This window comes from Pristiophorus japonicus, chromosome 3 (assembly GCF_044704955.1).
Source record: "Pristiophorus japonicus isolate sPriJap1 chromosome 3, sPriJap1.hap1, whole genome shotgun sequence".
Lineage (NCBI taxonomy): Eukaryota > Metazoa > Chordata > Chondrichthyes > Pristiophoridae > Pristiophorus > Pristiophorus japonicus.
The window spans coordinates 59,547,763-59,561,233 of NC_091979.1; the positions used below are offsets into that span (position 1 = coordinate 59,547,763).

At 45.8% G+C, this 13,471-nt stretch overlaps 1 protein-coding gene across 1 annotated transcript in view; it reads left to right on the plus strand.

Moving 5' to 3' along the window:
* Positions 1-13,471, plus strand: part of LOC139253819 (low-density lipoprotein receptor-related protein 1-like) — a 2,398,725-nt gene that overhangs the window by 1,205,687 nt on the left and 1,179,567 nt on the right. The window contains exon 19 of the mRNA XM_070873585.1: positions 1,612-1,728. Coding sequence (XP_070729686.1) covers positions 1,612-1,728 — 117 coding nt within the window. The remainder of the gene's footprint in view (positions 1-1,611; positions 1,729-13,471) is intronic.

The following is a 13,471-nucleotide window of genomic DNA, read 5'->3' on the forward strand; positions in this document are numbered from 1 at the left end:
GAATTCTCAGGTGACTGAACAGTCCAATACGGGAATTACAGTCTCTATCACAGGTGGGACAGACAGTCATTGGAGGAAATGGGGAGTCTGGTTTGCCGCACGCTCCTTCCGCTGCCTGCGCTTGTTTCCTGCAGGCTCTCGGCGACAAGACTCGAGGTGCTCAGCGCCCTCTCAGATGATCTTCCTCCACTTAGGGTGATCTTTGGCCAGGGACTCCAGGTGTTGGTGGGGACATTGCACTTTATCAAGGAGGCTTTGAGAGTGTGCACTACCGCCCCAACCAATGATCTCACAATCGCCTCCCCCCCCACCCCACACCCACCACCTCCTCGGCCTCCAATCTCACAGCCTCCCTCCTCGTCCTCCGATCTCTGACCCCTCCTCAGGCCTCCAACACTCATCCTCCCCCTGGCCTCTGATCCATCAGGCCTCCAACCAATAACACCCCCAGGTCTCCGTTCCCTCCTTCCATCTCTCTGCTCCTTGGCTGCGACCTTATGCTGATGGCCAAACAATCCGACAGCTAGCCAGCATCTCAACTGGCTGGCTGCGGCCGGGAAATGGAGAAAATAATGTTAATCAGGTCCTGCCGTTAAATTCAGCAGGGCCTGAGGGAAACCCATTCTTCGGAATTTCCTGACCTCAATCCAGCCCGCCCCACCCCCACCCCGATGGCCCGCTCCCTCCACGCCTCCGAGTAAAAATCCAGCCCAATGGGCCAAATGCCATTTTGCACAATGATTCTTTTAGTACTTAATAGTTATTTCACTTCACATAATATAGCTGACGTGGTTTGAGAATGCCTTAGAGTAACATGGAAATATAAATTTCTATTAATATTTGCAAACAAATAGAAGAAAAATAACATTAAATGGAAATGTTCACGCCGATAATAAAGGTACAACATCTCAAATCAGGCAACCTCAGGACCGAAACCGTGCCGATTTTCAAATTTTTCCGGATTTTGGAAAAGAAAATCAAGAGTGTACGTATGCTACCAAGACAGACAAAGTACTAATGGTGGCATGGGTCTGGTCGGGTTGGGCCGGGTCGAGGGTCATTCGGCAAGGCTCGGACCGATCGCACGCCGTTTAAAACATAACGGCGAAGCCAATAACGAGTCCGGCGCACCGGTTTTTGGACAATAATTCCGGATTTTATTTTACTGAGTATCAAATGGGATTTTCTCAAAATTGTCCGGTTTTCGGACAGTTCCGATTTTCGGACAGCCGAATTTGAGACGTTGTACCTGCACGTGCAAGACATGTGTTTTATGTCATGAAAATGTGGTGCAATCATATCCAGTTGAATAATAAGGAAGAACCGGATTTCCATTCTACACAGAGTCCCAATTTCAAGGTTGGTCTGTGCAATTGCTTGTACTTCGGAATATTTTAAAACTATCAGATCTCATTTGATAGATAAGTCTTCGCACTTTTCAATTAAAATAATAAATCATCATCTCTTTTTGAATTAAACTGCCTCGACCCTGTCAGAATTTAAATTCCTTCCAGGCGATTGGTGCCTCTTTTGAAAATGTAATTCAATTATACAAAAACTATTCTTGATGACTGCTCTGTTCTGATTCATGGTGTTTCTATTTCATTGCAGGGAAGACTTGCCAACCCAATCAGTTTTCCTGTACCAGTGGACGTTGTATCCCAATGTCATGGGTGTGTGACTTGGAAGATGATTGTGGAGACCGATCCGATGAAACTGCATCATGTGGTTCGTGGCTTTCTTGCAGAATCTACGGGTTAACAATGGGCAGTATTGTAGCTAGTCATTTAGAATGTATAGTATATCAAGCATATTGCTTTATGAATTATGAGCTGTCAATTCCTGGGTGTAGTGGGAATGTCAAGTTTATTTTAACATTGCGGCTAAATCTAATCCCAGAAACCACATTGGATGGAATTAGGTTATGAGGCTGCTGCTCTTAGGACCAGATGGACTATGAGAAGCAACTGAGTATTGAAAGATAACGAGTGCAGTGTACTGCAGGAGTGCTAATTTCTGATGCTGATAGCTATCAGTTCTGCCTTGCTTGAAGTAATAACTGTGCAGTTTCTGCAAGATTAAAACTAACCTGAGTTCAATTGTGTAAGTGGTTCACTGAAGTGTGAAGAACATGACAAAAAAGATGGTTAAAATTAGCACTGAAATCATTACAATTGCTACAGTAGTTCAATTTATTTCATTGAAGCTTGTTGGCATTTAGTTGGCTGATAAAAAAAAGTACTTCAGAGTGTGATACATGCAGCCTGAAACAGCAGGAAGTCACATTTGATTCCTACCTCTAATCACTGCAAGGGAGTCATGTAAATGATGTGATGGCTTCCAGTGGCAAGCAATGGCTTTTGTAAAATTCAGCACAATGTATATTATATACTTGATTTTGAATTAATGTTTCCTGAGCTCTCAAAAATGCCAGGTCCTGGTTCTCACACTGGTCCATTCTGTACCTTTGGTGAGGGCAGGGTTGGTGGGGCAGGGAGCACACATGTTTTAATATCTAATTATCTGTATTCTCTAAAAAGTATTAAAAGGTACTGTCACAAAAAGGAGGGGAACTTCTGCTTTCTACTATAAATCTGTTTGATCCCAGTAGCACCCTGCATTAAAAATAAAATGCTGGAAATCTCAGCAGGTCAGGTAGCATCTGTGGAGAGAGAAACAGAGTTAATGTTAATTCTGTTTCTCGCCAAAGATGCTGCCTGACCTGCTGAGATTTCCAGCATTTTCCATTTTTATTTCAGATTCCAGCCTCCGAGGTACTTTGCTTTTGGCACTCTGCATTATATCTCTTTAGTTCTTTTGCTGTACCAACAGATCTCTCTCTGTTTTATTCTCTATCTATCTATCTCTCTCTCACTCACCACTCCTCCCTCACACAATTGGATATGAGAGTTAACTGGCTGTGATTTAAAAACAACCTTTAGTCTCCACATATGTGATTTAATTGGCGTCAGATTACAATACACATATCGAATAAGCATTCTATTAGAAAATACATACTCTGCCAGAAAACTTAAAGTTATGGATATTGTGTTATCTTCCTCACAATTCTTCAAGATCCAAAATGCAGAGTCCTGTACAAAGCCGTTAAAAATCCTGGGGCTCGAATTTCGGTGCATTTGCACTTCCGGTCAATGTCGTCAGTGGGGTGGGAGGGTGGGGCAGGGGGTCCTAATGGGGCGCAAATGCCTTACCGCCCTATATTTGGCAGGAGTTTAGCAGCGGCGCCACAGTGTTGGGCCCCCGATCTCCTGCACCCAGAGATCGTGACATCATCGGCGTGCATATCACCTCATTAGCACCCTGGCACCTAAATTGGCTTTCACCCCTTGAAGCTGTATAGGATGATAACAGCGACAGCTTCAGGGGACGTGTATCGGGCAGTCGGCTGCTACCGGGATGAAAATTAAAGGGGAGTTGGCCAAGTGCAGAAAAAAACTTGCCTTTTCGGTGCTACTCTTCATGCATTCTTTTCGCGGGGTCCTGCCCATGATCGCTCAACCTGGCACTCTGCTTGAGTGCCAGGCTGATCACGTGGCACCTCTGCTCGCTGGGGGTCCAGGTAGGAGCCTTTTTCTTTTGCGGGGTCGGCAGCGCGGGCCCTTCCCTTTAATTGAGGGAAGAGCCCCTCGGATGCGGCAGCGCTCCGCTTCCTTCTGGGGACGGTAACCCAAATTTATCGAGCAGGGCAGGAGCATTTTGCACCTCCTGGATGTTACTGCCCCAAAACGGGGCGATAATGAATTTCACCCCATAATATCTTTCAAAAAAAATTAATTCAGCAGACTTAACCTACAAATCTCAACTAAGTACACTCTTCATAGAATCATAGAAATTTGTGGAACAGAAGGAGGCCATTCAACCCATCGTGTCTGTGCCGGTTAAAAAAGGGCTATCCACCTAATCCCACTTTCTAGCTCTCGGTCCATAGCCTTGTAGCTTACGGCACTTCAAGTGCAAATCCAAGTACTTTTAAATATGATGAGTGTTTCTGTCTCTACCATCCTTTCAGGCAGTGAGTTATGACCTCTACCAGCCTCTGGGTGAAAAATGTTCTCCTCAAATCACCTCTAATCCTTCTACCAATTGCTTCAAATCTATGCCTCCTGGTTACTGACCTCTTTGCTAGGGAAAGTAGGTCCTTCCTATCCACTCCATCGAGGTCCCTCATAATTTAAAACATCTCAGTCAGGTCTGCCCTAAGTCTCCTCTGTTCCAAAGAAAACAACCCCAGCCTATCCAGTCTTTCCTCATAGCTAAGATTCACCTTTGCTGGCAACAGCTTTGTAAATCTCCTCTGTGCCCTCTCTACTGCAATCACATATTTTCTGCAATGTGATGACAAGAATTGTACACAGTACTTGAGCTATGGCCTAACTAGTGATTTATAAAGTTCAAGCATAGCCTCCCTGCTCTTATATTCTTTGCCTCGGCTAATAAATGAAAGTATCCCGTATGCCTTCTTAACCACCTTATCTACCTGTCCTGCTACCTTTAGGGATTTGTGGACATGTACTCCACGGTCCCTCTGTTCCTCTACATTTTTCAGTATCTTACCATTTATTCTGTATTCACTTGCCTTGTTAGCCTTCCCTAAATGCAGCACCTCACACTTCTCCAGATTGACTTTCACTTTCTGCCCACTTGACCAGTCCATTGATAACTTCCTGCAGTCTACAGCTTTCTTCCTCACTATCAACCACACGGCAAATTTTTGTATCATCTGCAAACTTCTTATTCATGACCCACTACATTGAAATCTAAATCATTGATGTCAACCACAAAAAGCAAGGAACCTAGTACTGAGTCCTGTGGAACCCCCTTGGAAACAGCCTTCCAGTCATCCTGGAGTCATGCCTGCAGTTGCAGAAGCGTCCGTCTGTTCCCCTAACTATTGAATCCCCTACCACTATTGTTTTTCTGACCGTCCTCCTCCACCCCCTCCCCCTGTACAGCTAAGCCACCCATGGTGCTGTGGACTTGGCTTTGGCTGTACTCCCCAGAGGGACTATCACCTCACCACTATTCAGAACAGAATATCAGTTGGAGAGCGAGATGCACTCAGGAGACTCCTGCACTACCTGCCTGGCCCTTATTGTCTGTCTGGCAATCATTTATTCCTTCTCTGCCTGCAAACTCTTAAGATGTGGGATGACCAGCTCCTGAAACGTGTTATTCATGAAGCTCTCAGCCTCGGGGATGCACCGCAGTGATGCCAGCTGCTGCTCAAACTCCGAAACCCAGAGCTCGAGCTCCTCCAGCTGATGACACTTCTGCACACGTGGTTGTCCAGGACATAAGAAGTAGCTTGGACTTCCTACGTAGTACAGGATGTGCATTCAATGGGACCGAGGTGCCTCTATAACCCACTGATCTAACTTAAAGAGAAAAAAGACAAAAATTACTCAAGTTTAACAAGAATCACAGAGGTACTAAACACACAGAAACTATATATTAGCTATCTAGATACTTAACTTAGAATTCTCCTTTGAGTTAGTCATGAGATATTGCCTTCCTCCTCTCCACCAATTCCGACTATCACCAAATTCTTCCACTTCTGCCTGCGATTCCCTCCAATTGTGATTGCCTAGCTCTGTGCTCAAGGCTAGAGAGAGATTTTTGTAATGATGAGGAACAAAAATACGAAACTTCATAAAAATATTCAACGCATTTTACTGTTTTACCAAGTATCTATGCAATTGTGTTTATTGTTAGCGAAGAGCTCCTGATTGCAAACCATGCCTCAGTGAAGGATTTTTAAAATCAAAAACTCCTCTCCTTACTCAATGATGAGATAGGTTTCTACATTTAGATTAGCCCTTTTTTGTTACTGTTCTTTTTATGTCCTTTATGGCATACAGATAAAGAAGAGATCTAACTGCCCCATCCATTCAGGAAATATTATAAGTAATGAAAAATTACAAATGCTAAGTTTAATTTGTTGTATAAATTAGAAAAAAATACAATATCAGCAAATGCTGTTTCAACACTATTCCAGGTGTTATTCCTTAATGCTATATGTTTGGTAAAAATTACCATTGATAGCATCAACTAACGGAACAGGACTACATTTGTTTTACTAGAATAGATTTATGCTTTGCCTTTTTAAAACCTTGGCTGTGACCTTTGAAAGTAGATTCCATGGTATTTTATTATTTTAGAGATAGTAAGCGCAAGTGAGATTTATTGTTCTCTTGTGAGTTGAGTTGTCACATCGTTGACAAACCAAACAGCAAAAGTAATAATTTTCAGAGAAAGGAGCGAGAATAATACATGAAGCAGTCTGGTTATGCAAGACAGGCCTGGGAGGATCCATTTTGGTACAGATGGAGATAAACCCTGTCGCAATCTTTGGGCCCTGGAGCAATTCAGATGATAGAGTTGCTGTTGAGAGTTGGAATGTATTTCAGTCAGCGATAAGTTGACGCTTGGAATTCTCTTCAGTCAATCAAAGCCTGCATGTTGATTGCATCTTTGAATGGGACATTAATGTTTTCATTATCTGCAGGTGCTATCCCATGAATGAAAGGAATTGTGTAAGACAGAGGGTATTACTCTCAAACCCTACACGTGAGATGCCCTGATTTCCAGCATTTTCTATTTTTATTCCAGATTCCAGCATCCACATTATTTTGCTTTTAGAGATAAAAGAAACCGTATTAGGGAAGCAAGATCTTGTATAGTAATGGTGGAGCTATGAGTAGTGGAAGAGGAAGGGAGAATGAACTAGTAAAACTAGGAACAATTCTCCAGTTAATTTATATTGGGGGGAAAATTGCAGTTGGAGGCTCCCTTCAGACGAACGACTCCGACCCCAAAATTTTTAATGAAAATACCTAGTGCTCACAGAGGCACCTTCAATTCCAGTCAGAGGCCTTCATTCACTGTGCAGCGTATGAGGAAATGACTGCCCTGTATGTACGTAAATACTGGAGTCATGTGGGCCCGGACCACCAATCACTAGGTAGTATTCTAATTGATAAAAACAGGAGCTCAGTTTGTACGGACTCTTGTTACTATAAATAAGAAACAAGAAACCTAACATAATAAATTTTTTTAAAAACACCTCACATATTTAAAATTAATTGAAATTAAATGTAATTAAATGTTTTAGAAAAATAAAATCGTTTTTGGATTTTTTTTTTATTAATGTGTTTTAATAGGGTTAAAAATAAACTTACCTTAATGGACAGGGTTTCTAACACAGAAATGAATGATTAAATTTTATTTTTATATGTTTTCAAACTCTTACACTGGCAAAAGTAAGCTGTGCGTCTGCTTTTACCAGGCATAAAGATTGGAAAAACATTCACTGGGCATGAGTTGGGCATATAGCCCAATCTCTCCCGCGTGAATGTCCTTCTTCCAGGGATGCAGAGGATCGAGCTAGAGAAATCTTGACAGATCAGAAAAGCCATTTTCAGCGCATGAGCATTTCGCCCCAAAAAACGGCTTCTGCGCGGCCTCGCTGGACCCGTACGGACCCGGCGAGACCGGAATTTTCATCCCATTATGCTACCCTAAACCATCATAATTAAACAGGGACTAGGTGAAAAATAAAATTTCACCTTGGCTAAAATTACTTTTAAAGTGGAGCAACCAGTCAATCTGATTATTCCAATGCTGATTTTGATCAACCTAATCTCATAATTTTAATTCCAAGTATCCCATATACATCGTGCATAGTGTCCCAGTAAAACAGGTAATGTTGTGCCAATTAGTGGTTTTGAAAAAATATTAAATATCTGCCTCGGACAAGGATTGCAAGTAATAAAGATAAATATAATTAGAAATAATCTATGCTACTGGGATCACGTAAAGGACATCTGTAGAAATTAGCAGTCAGGATCCAATATTGCAGCCTTTAAGATTAGATAGATATTCTTGAGTTCGATTTGATTATCTTTGAAGTTCAGGGAGAAATTTTGAAGAACCTTTTCTCAGGAAATGGAGCAATTTGGGAGAGCAATTTGTGCGTGCTCTGTGGAAAGAGCAAGGCAATGGACTGCATGTACGTTTCTGAATCCATACTTTGTTATGTTCTGAGGCCATCTGTCAGTCTATTTTACCCTTTGATTCACTCTACCTCACGTTTAGAACTAAAATAGTTGATCATTTAAATGCAGAGCGTATTCTATTACATATGCATTTAAAACCAGTGGAATTGACATGAAAACAAAATCCTTTATTGATTGCCTCAACCCGCTGAAAAACTCTAATCCCAGTAATCCTAACATAATTGTGTCAAGGCCTTAGTACAAATAGGTTTTGAGTTTGGAATATCTGTGTCTGTATTCATGAATGTTTATGCATTTCTTCTTTGAAAAGCTGTCAAAAATTAAAGGAGTGCTTTACTCAATCTGAAACATAAGTTTACCTAAATAAATCATAGATTTGAGTTAAAATAAAGGGGGAGAGATTTGTTTAGGCCCGTTTTTGAACCAGAAATGGTCAGCATGCTCATAGCTTCCTCTGTATAACTCCAGCAAGTTACAGGTAACTGTCAAACCTCCTGAGGCAGCTCACTGGTCCCTGTTGGACCAGTTTGGGTTGGCTGCAACACTGGCAGTGGGCCACAGATAGGTCCTGGGAGGGGAGGCAAGATGAACAGGAAGGTGGCAAACACAGACTGACAGTAGCTCCAGTGGTTTTGTGGAGCCAGGAGAGGCATTCCTGCTCCTCCTGGCTGTAAGGCAAGTTAAAATGGAAAAGCCTTACCTTTCTGTTGGTGGCCTCCAGCAGTCCCTTTAAGGACCATAAGTTAAGGTACAGAAGGAACCGGAGAAGCTGAGCAGAGCCTGCTCATTTTCTGACCAGTTTCACAGAGGGATTTTTCAACAGGCACTAGGCTCCTTATTAGCATATGTAAGGTGCCTAATGCCTGTTTAAGGCTGCTGCCAAGGATGCCTGAATATCACCTGAGCAAATATGGCAATGGACGTATTTCAAGCATAGCACTAGGAAATTGAGCCTTTTTGCACTATTTCATGCCTGAGAAACTGGCAAAACGAGGACCAATTTTGCCCTTAAACTTAAATTAGCTATTTGGCAAATAATTCTCTTGATTTTTCCACAATCTTCTGCCACAATTACAGCGGGAGGTCAGGGAACCCTCACCGAAGTTCTATCCCTGCATACCTGCAGTGCAGTGAACACTTATGATCCAACTAATTCTTCTTCTTAGCTTCCCAAATTTCCATCAGTTTTGCTATTTAATAATATAAAATCAAGATATTATTAAAAAAATAAGTTTGCAACATGTGACTTCAAATAGGAACTGAATTACATCTGTATCCCCTGGTCTAATTATTTCCTGCCCTCTAAACCCTCTTCCCCTGAAAATTACACTTCAGACAGGTGTACATGGCATGCAAGGACAAGATCGCGCAGAGAAATTATTTGCCCTGATTTTTCAGAAAGGTTTCTTGAAGAACGTCGTTATTCTTGGTGAGCGTTGTTATTGAAGAGAGGCATCAAAAATGGCTTGTACATGCCGTTATACAATAATAAGAAACAGGAACGAAAATTCAACAATAGAGCAATTCACAACACTTCAGATGATGAGTGTGGGAAAGTCGACGTGGGTGAAACCATGGTCCCTTTTAAGAGATGGCTTGTTGAATGTTACATTATTTGAAAAATAACATTGTTAACTGGTCAGGTCTTGCAGCTATGTAGTTCAAGGGAGCTGACAGCTAGATTTTGATTTAGTCAAATTAATCGTTCTGCCCTACATAATGCAGTCGAAGCTGTAACAAGCCCTTGAAATATTTTCAACAGATAACTTAATTATTAATTCCAAAGATAGCCTTTTCATTCCATAATGTTTTAATTTAACTGAATAACGGGCAGCCAATGCGAAACTATCTCTTTTGGACTACCAGTCAAGTCAAACTTCTACCACCATGTATCCATTTGCTTCTTTTCGGATTATTGTTCCCATTAATTATCTCCCACTATTAGCTGGCTAACTTTCTGATAAAATGTTACTCGTATCTCTTTCGATAAGCCTGCGGAATTTGTAACAAACAGAAAATTATTCATATTAGGACCTAATTCATTGTCAACATAATAGCAAGGCTAATAGAACTCGTTGTTATTTATGCACAAATGGTACAGCAACTTCAGGCGAGGGCAGATCCGCAATTAAACATGGATATCCAAAAGTTGCTGTCTGAGATGCGCCTCTCCGCCGTTAGCTTTGCAGATACAACATCTCGCTGCCTGCCTCACAATTAAAATGTATTGACTGGCGTGCAGTTGCTGTATTTGCGCAGTAGATACGAACTAATCACTCCACAGAAAGTTAGAGCTGGTTTGAAATGAGGCAAGGAGCCTGTTTTGGAGTCATTTATGGTCCGTGCATATTTAATTAAGCCTGAATTAGTTGACAGAGATTCTTTTAACAGTTAACTACTGCCAATGAACCTCTCTGGCACTGAAAGTTAATTATCACGGGCCCAAGTTTCCACGTGATTTGCGCCTGATTTTTAGGAGCAACTGGTGGAGAACGGACTATCTTAGAAATCGCAATTCTCCACATTTTTTTTTCTGCAGTTCTAGTCAGGTAGAACAGTTCTACTTTGGAACAGAATTTTTTCTTCAAAAGGGGGCGTGTCCGGCCACTGACGCCTGATTTCAAAGTTTCCACAGTGAAAACGTACTCCAAACTAACTTAGAATGGAGCAAGTGAAGATTTTTGTAGAACTGAAAAAACCTTGTCTACACATTAAAAAATCAGGCACAGGTTACAAATTAGGCGTCCAGAACGAGGTGGGAGGGGGGGGAGGGGGGAGGGAAGGGAAGTCATTAAATTCTACAATAAATCCTTATTTATACTTCTACAAATATTCTACAAATAAATCCAACCTGAATAAACATTTATAAGCAAAGAAAAGATTAAATAAACCATCTTCCTACCTGTGTGAAAGTGCTTCAGGCACAGAGAATGCTGCAGTCAGCCTGAGGCGCCGTTCTTCCCGCGGGGGGGGGAGGAGGCGCCCGTTCTTCCCGCGGGGGGGGGAGGAGGCGCCCGTTCTTCCCGCGGGGGGGGGGGAGAGGAGGCGCCCGTTCTTTCCCGTGGGGGGGGGGGAGGAGGCCCCCGTTCTTCCCGCAGGGGGGGGGGGAGGAGGCGCCCGTTCTTCCCGCGGTGGGGGGGGGGGAGGAGGCGCCCGTTCTTCCCGCGGGGGGGGGAGGAGGCGCCCGTTCTTCCCGCGGTGGGGGGGGGGGAGGAGGCGCCCGTTCTTCCCGCGGGGGGGGGGGGGAGGCGCCCGTTCTTCCCGTGGGGGGGGGAGGAGGCGCCCGTTCTTCCCGCGGGGGGGGGGAGGAGGCGCCCGTTCTTCCCGCGGTGGGGGGGGGGGAGGAGGCGCCCGTTCTTCCCGCGGGGGGGGGGAGGAGGCGCCCGTTCTTCCCGCGGGGGGGGGGGGGAGGCGCCCGTTCTTCCCGTGGGGGGGGGGGAGGAGGCGCCCGTTCTTCCCGCGGGGGGGGGGAGGAGGCGCCCGTTCTTCCCGTGGGGGGGGGGAGGAGGCGCCCGTTCTTCCCGCGGGGGGGGGAGGAGGCGCCCGTTCTTCCCGCGGGGGGAGGAGGAGGCGCCCGTTCTTCCCGCGGGGGGAGGAGGAGGCGCCCGTTCTTTCCCGTGGGGGGGGGGAGGAGGCCCCCGTTCTTCCCGCGGGAGGGGGGGAGGCGCCCGTTCTTCCCGCTGGGGGGGGGAGGAGGCGCCCGTTCTTCCCGCGGGGGTGGGGGAGGAGGAGGCGCCCGTTCTTCCCGCGGGAGGGGGGGAGGCGCCCGTTCTTCCCGCTGGGGGGGGGAGGAGGCGCCCGTTCTTCCCGCGGGAGGGGGGGAGGCGCCCGTTCTTCCCGCTGGGGGGGGGGGAGGAGGCGCCCGTTCTTCCCGCGGGGGGGGGAGGAGGCGCCCGTTCTTCCCGCGGGTGGGGGGAAGGCGCCCGTTCTTCCCGCGGGGAGGGGGAGGAGGAGGCGCCCGTTCTTCCCGCGGGGGTGGGGGAGGAGGAGGCGACCGTTCTTCCCGCGGGAGGGGGGGAGGCGCCCGTTCTTCCCGCGGGGAGGGGGAGGAGGAGGCGCCCGTTCTTCCCGCGGGGAGGGGGAGGAGGAGGCGCCCGTTCTTCCCGCGGGGGTGGGGGAGGGGGAGGCGACCGTTCTTCCCGCGGGAGGGGGGGAGGCGCCCGTTCTTTCCCGCGGGGGGGGGCAGAGGAGGCGCCCGTTCTTTCCCGCGGGGGGGGAAGGCGCCCGTTCTTCCTGCAGGGGGGGTAGGAGGCGCCCATTCTTCCCGAGGGGGGTAGGAGGCGCCCGTTCTTCCCGCGGTGGGGGAGGGGAGAGGAGGCGCCCGTTCTTTCCCGCGGGGGGGGGGAGGCGCCCGTTCTTCCCGCGGGGGGGGGGGAGGGGAGAGGAGGCGCCCGTTCTTTCCCACGGTGGAGTGGGGGGAAGGAGACAGTGAGAAGGCTGCAAGTGATGATGTGCTGATGGCAATGTGCTTTTATTAAAAAAATGTTCAAAAATTAAACAGCTACAAAGAACTACAAAAATGGCCGAGTGCCAATGTTTTTTTCACACTGAGCATGCGCGAACGCTCCAACGTGCACGCGCAGCGTTGCCGGCAGGAAAAAAACTAATTTAAATAGTACCCGCCCCCTCCCACTTACAAAATCGGCGCGAGTGTAGGCTCCGCCCCCCTGGGCGCCGCACCAGGCAGACAAGGAGCTGCAGAACACTCCAGAATCGGGAGGTTTTTTTTAGGCGCGAAAAACGGGCGCCCAGCTCAGAGGGGCGCCCGTTTTTTATCGTGTGGAAACTTGGGCCCCATGTGTGGAATCTCATTCCTTCAGGTTTTACTTGTTCGATATTTTAAAAATGTGAAATTTAGAATAAAACGTATTTTCCTTTCTGTCTTTTCTGTCTCTCTCTTAATCCAGTCTTTCTTTCTCTCTCATGACTTTTCTTTCTGTACCTGATCTGACATTGAATTCTTGAATGTCCTCGTCAGCATCCCTGATTATAATCGTTCAACTATTGGTGGCCGTGCCTTCTCTTGCCTAGGTCCTAAGCTCTGGAATTCCCTACCTAAACCTTTCCGCCTCTCTACCTCATTTTCCTCTTTTAATTCACTCCTTAAAACCTACCTCTTTGACAAAGCTTTTGGTCATCTGTCCTAATTTCTCGTTACATGACTCAGTGTCAAATTTTTTTTCTTATAATACTCTTGTGAAGTGCCTTGGGATGTTTTACTACATTAAAGGCGTTATATAAATACAAGTTGTTGTTGTTGTTGTTGAATTCACCCACTCTAATTTAACTTTCTTCTCAGTCCTTGCGCTCTTTATTTCCAAATCCTTCAATCTGATTGGTTAAGGTAATAGACAGTTGCTTTCCCTGTTCACTCAGCTCCCAGATGCCCTGTTACTCTGGCTGCGAGCATTTCAACTTGCACTTCCAGCAACTTG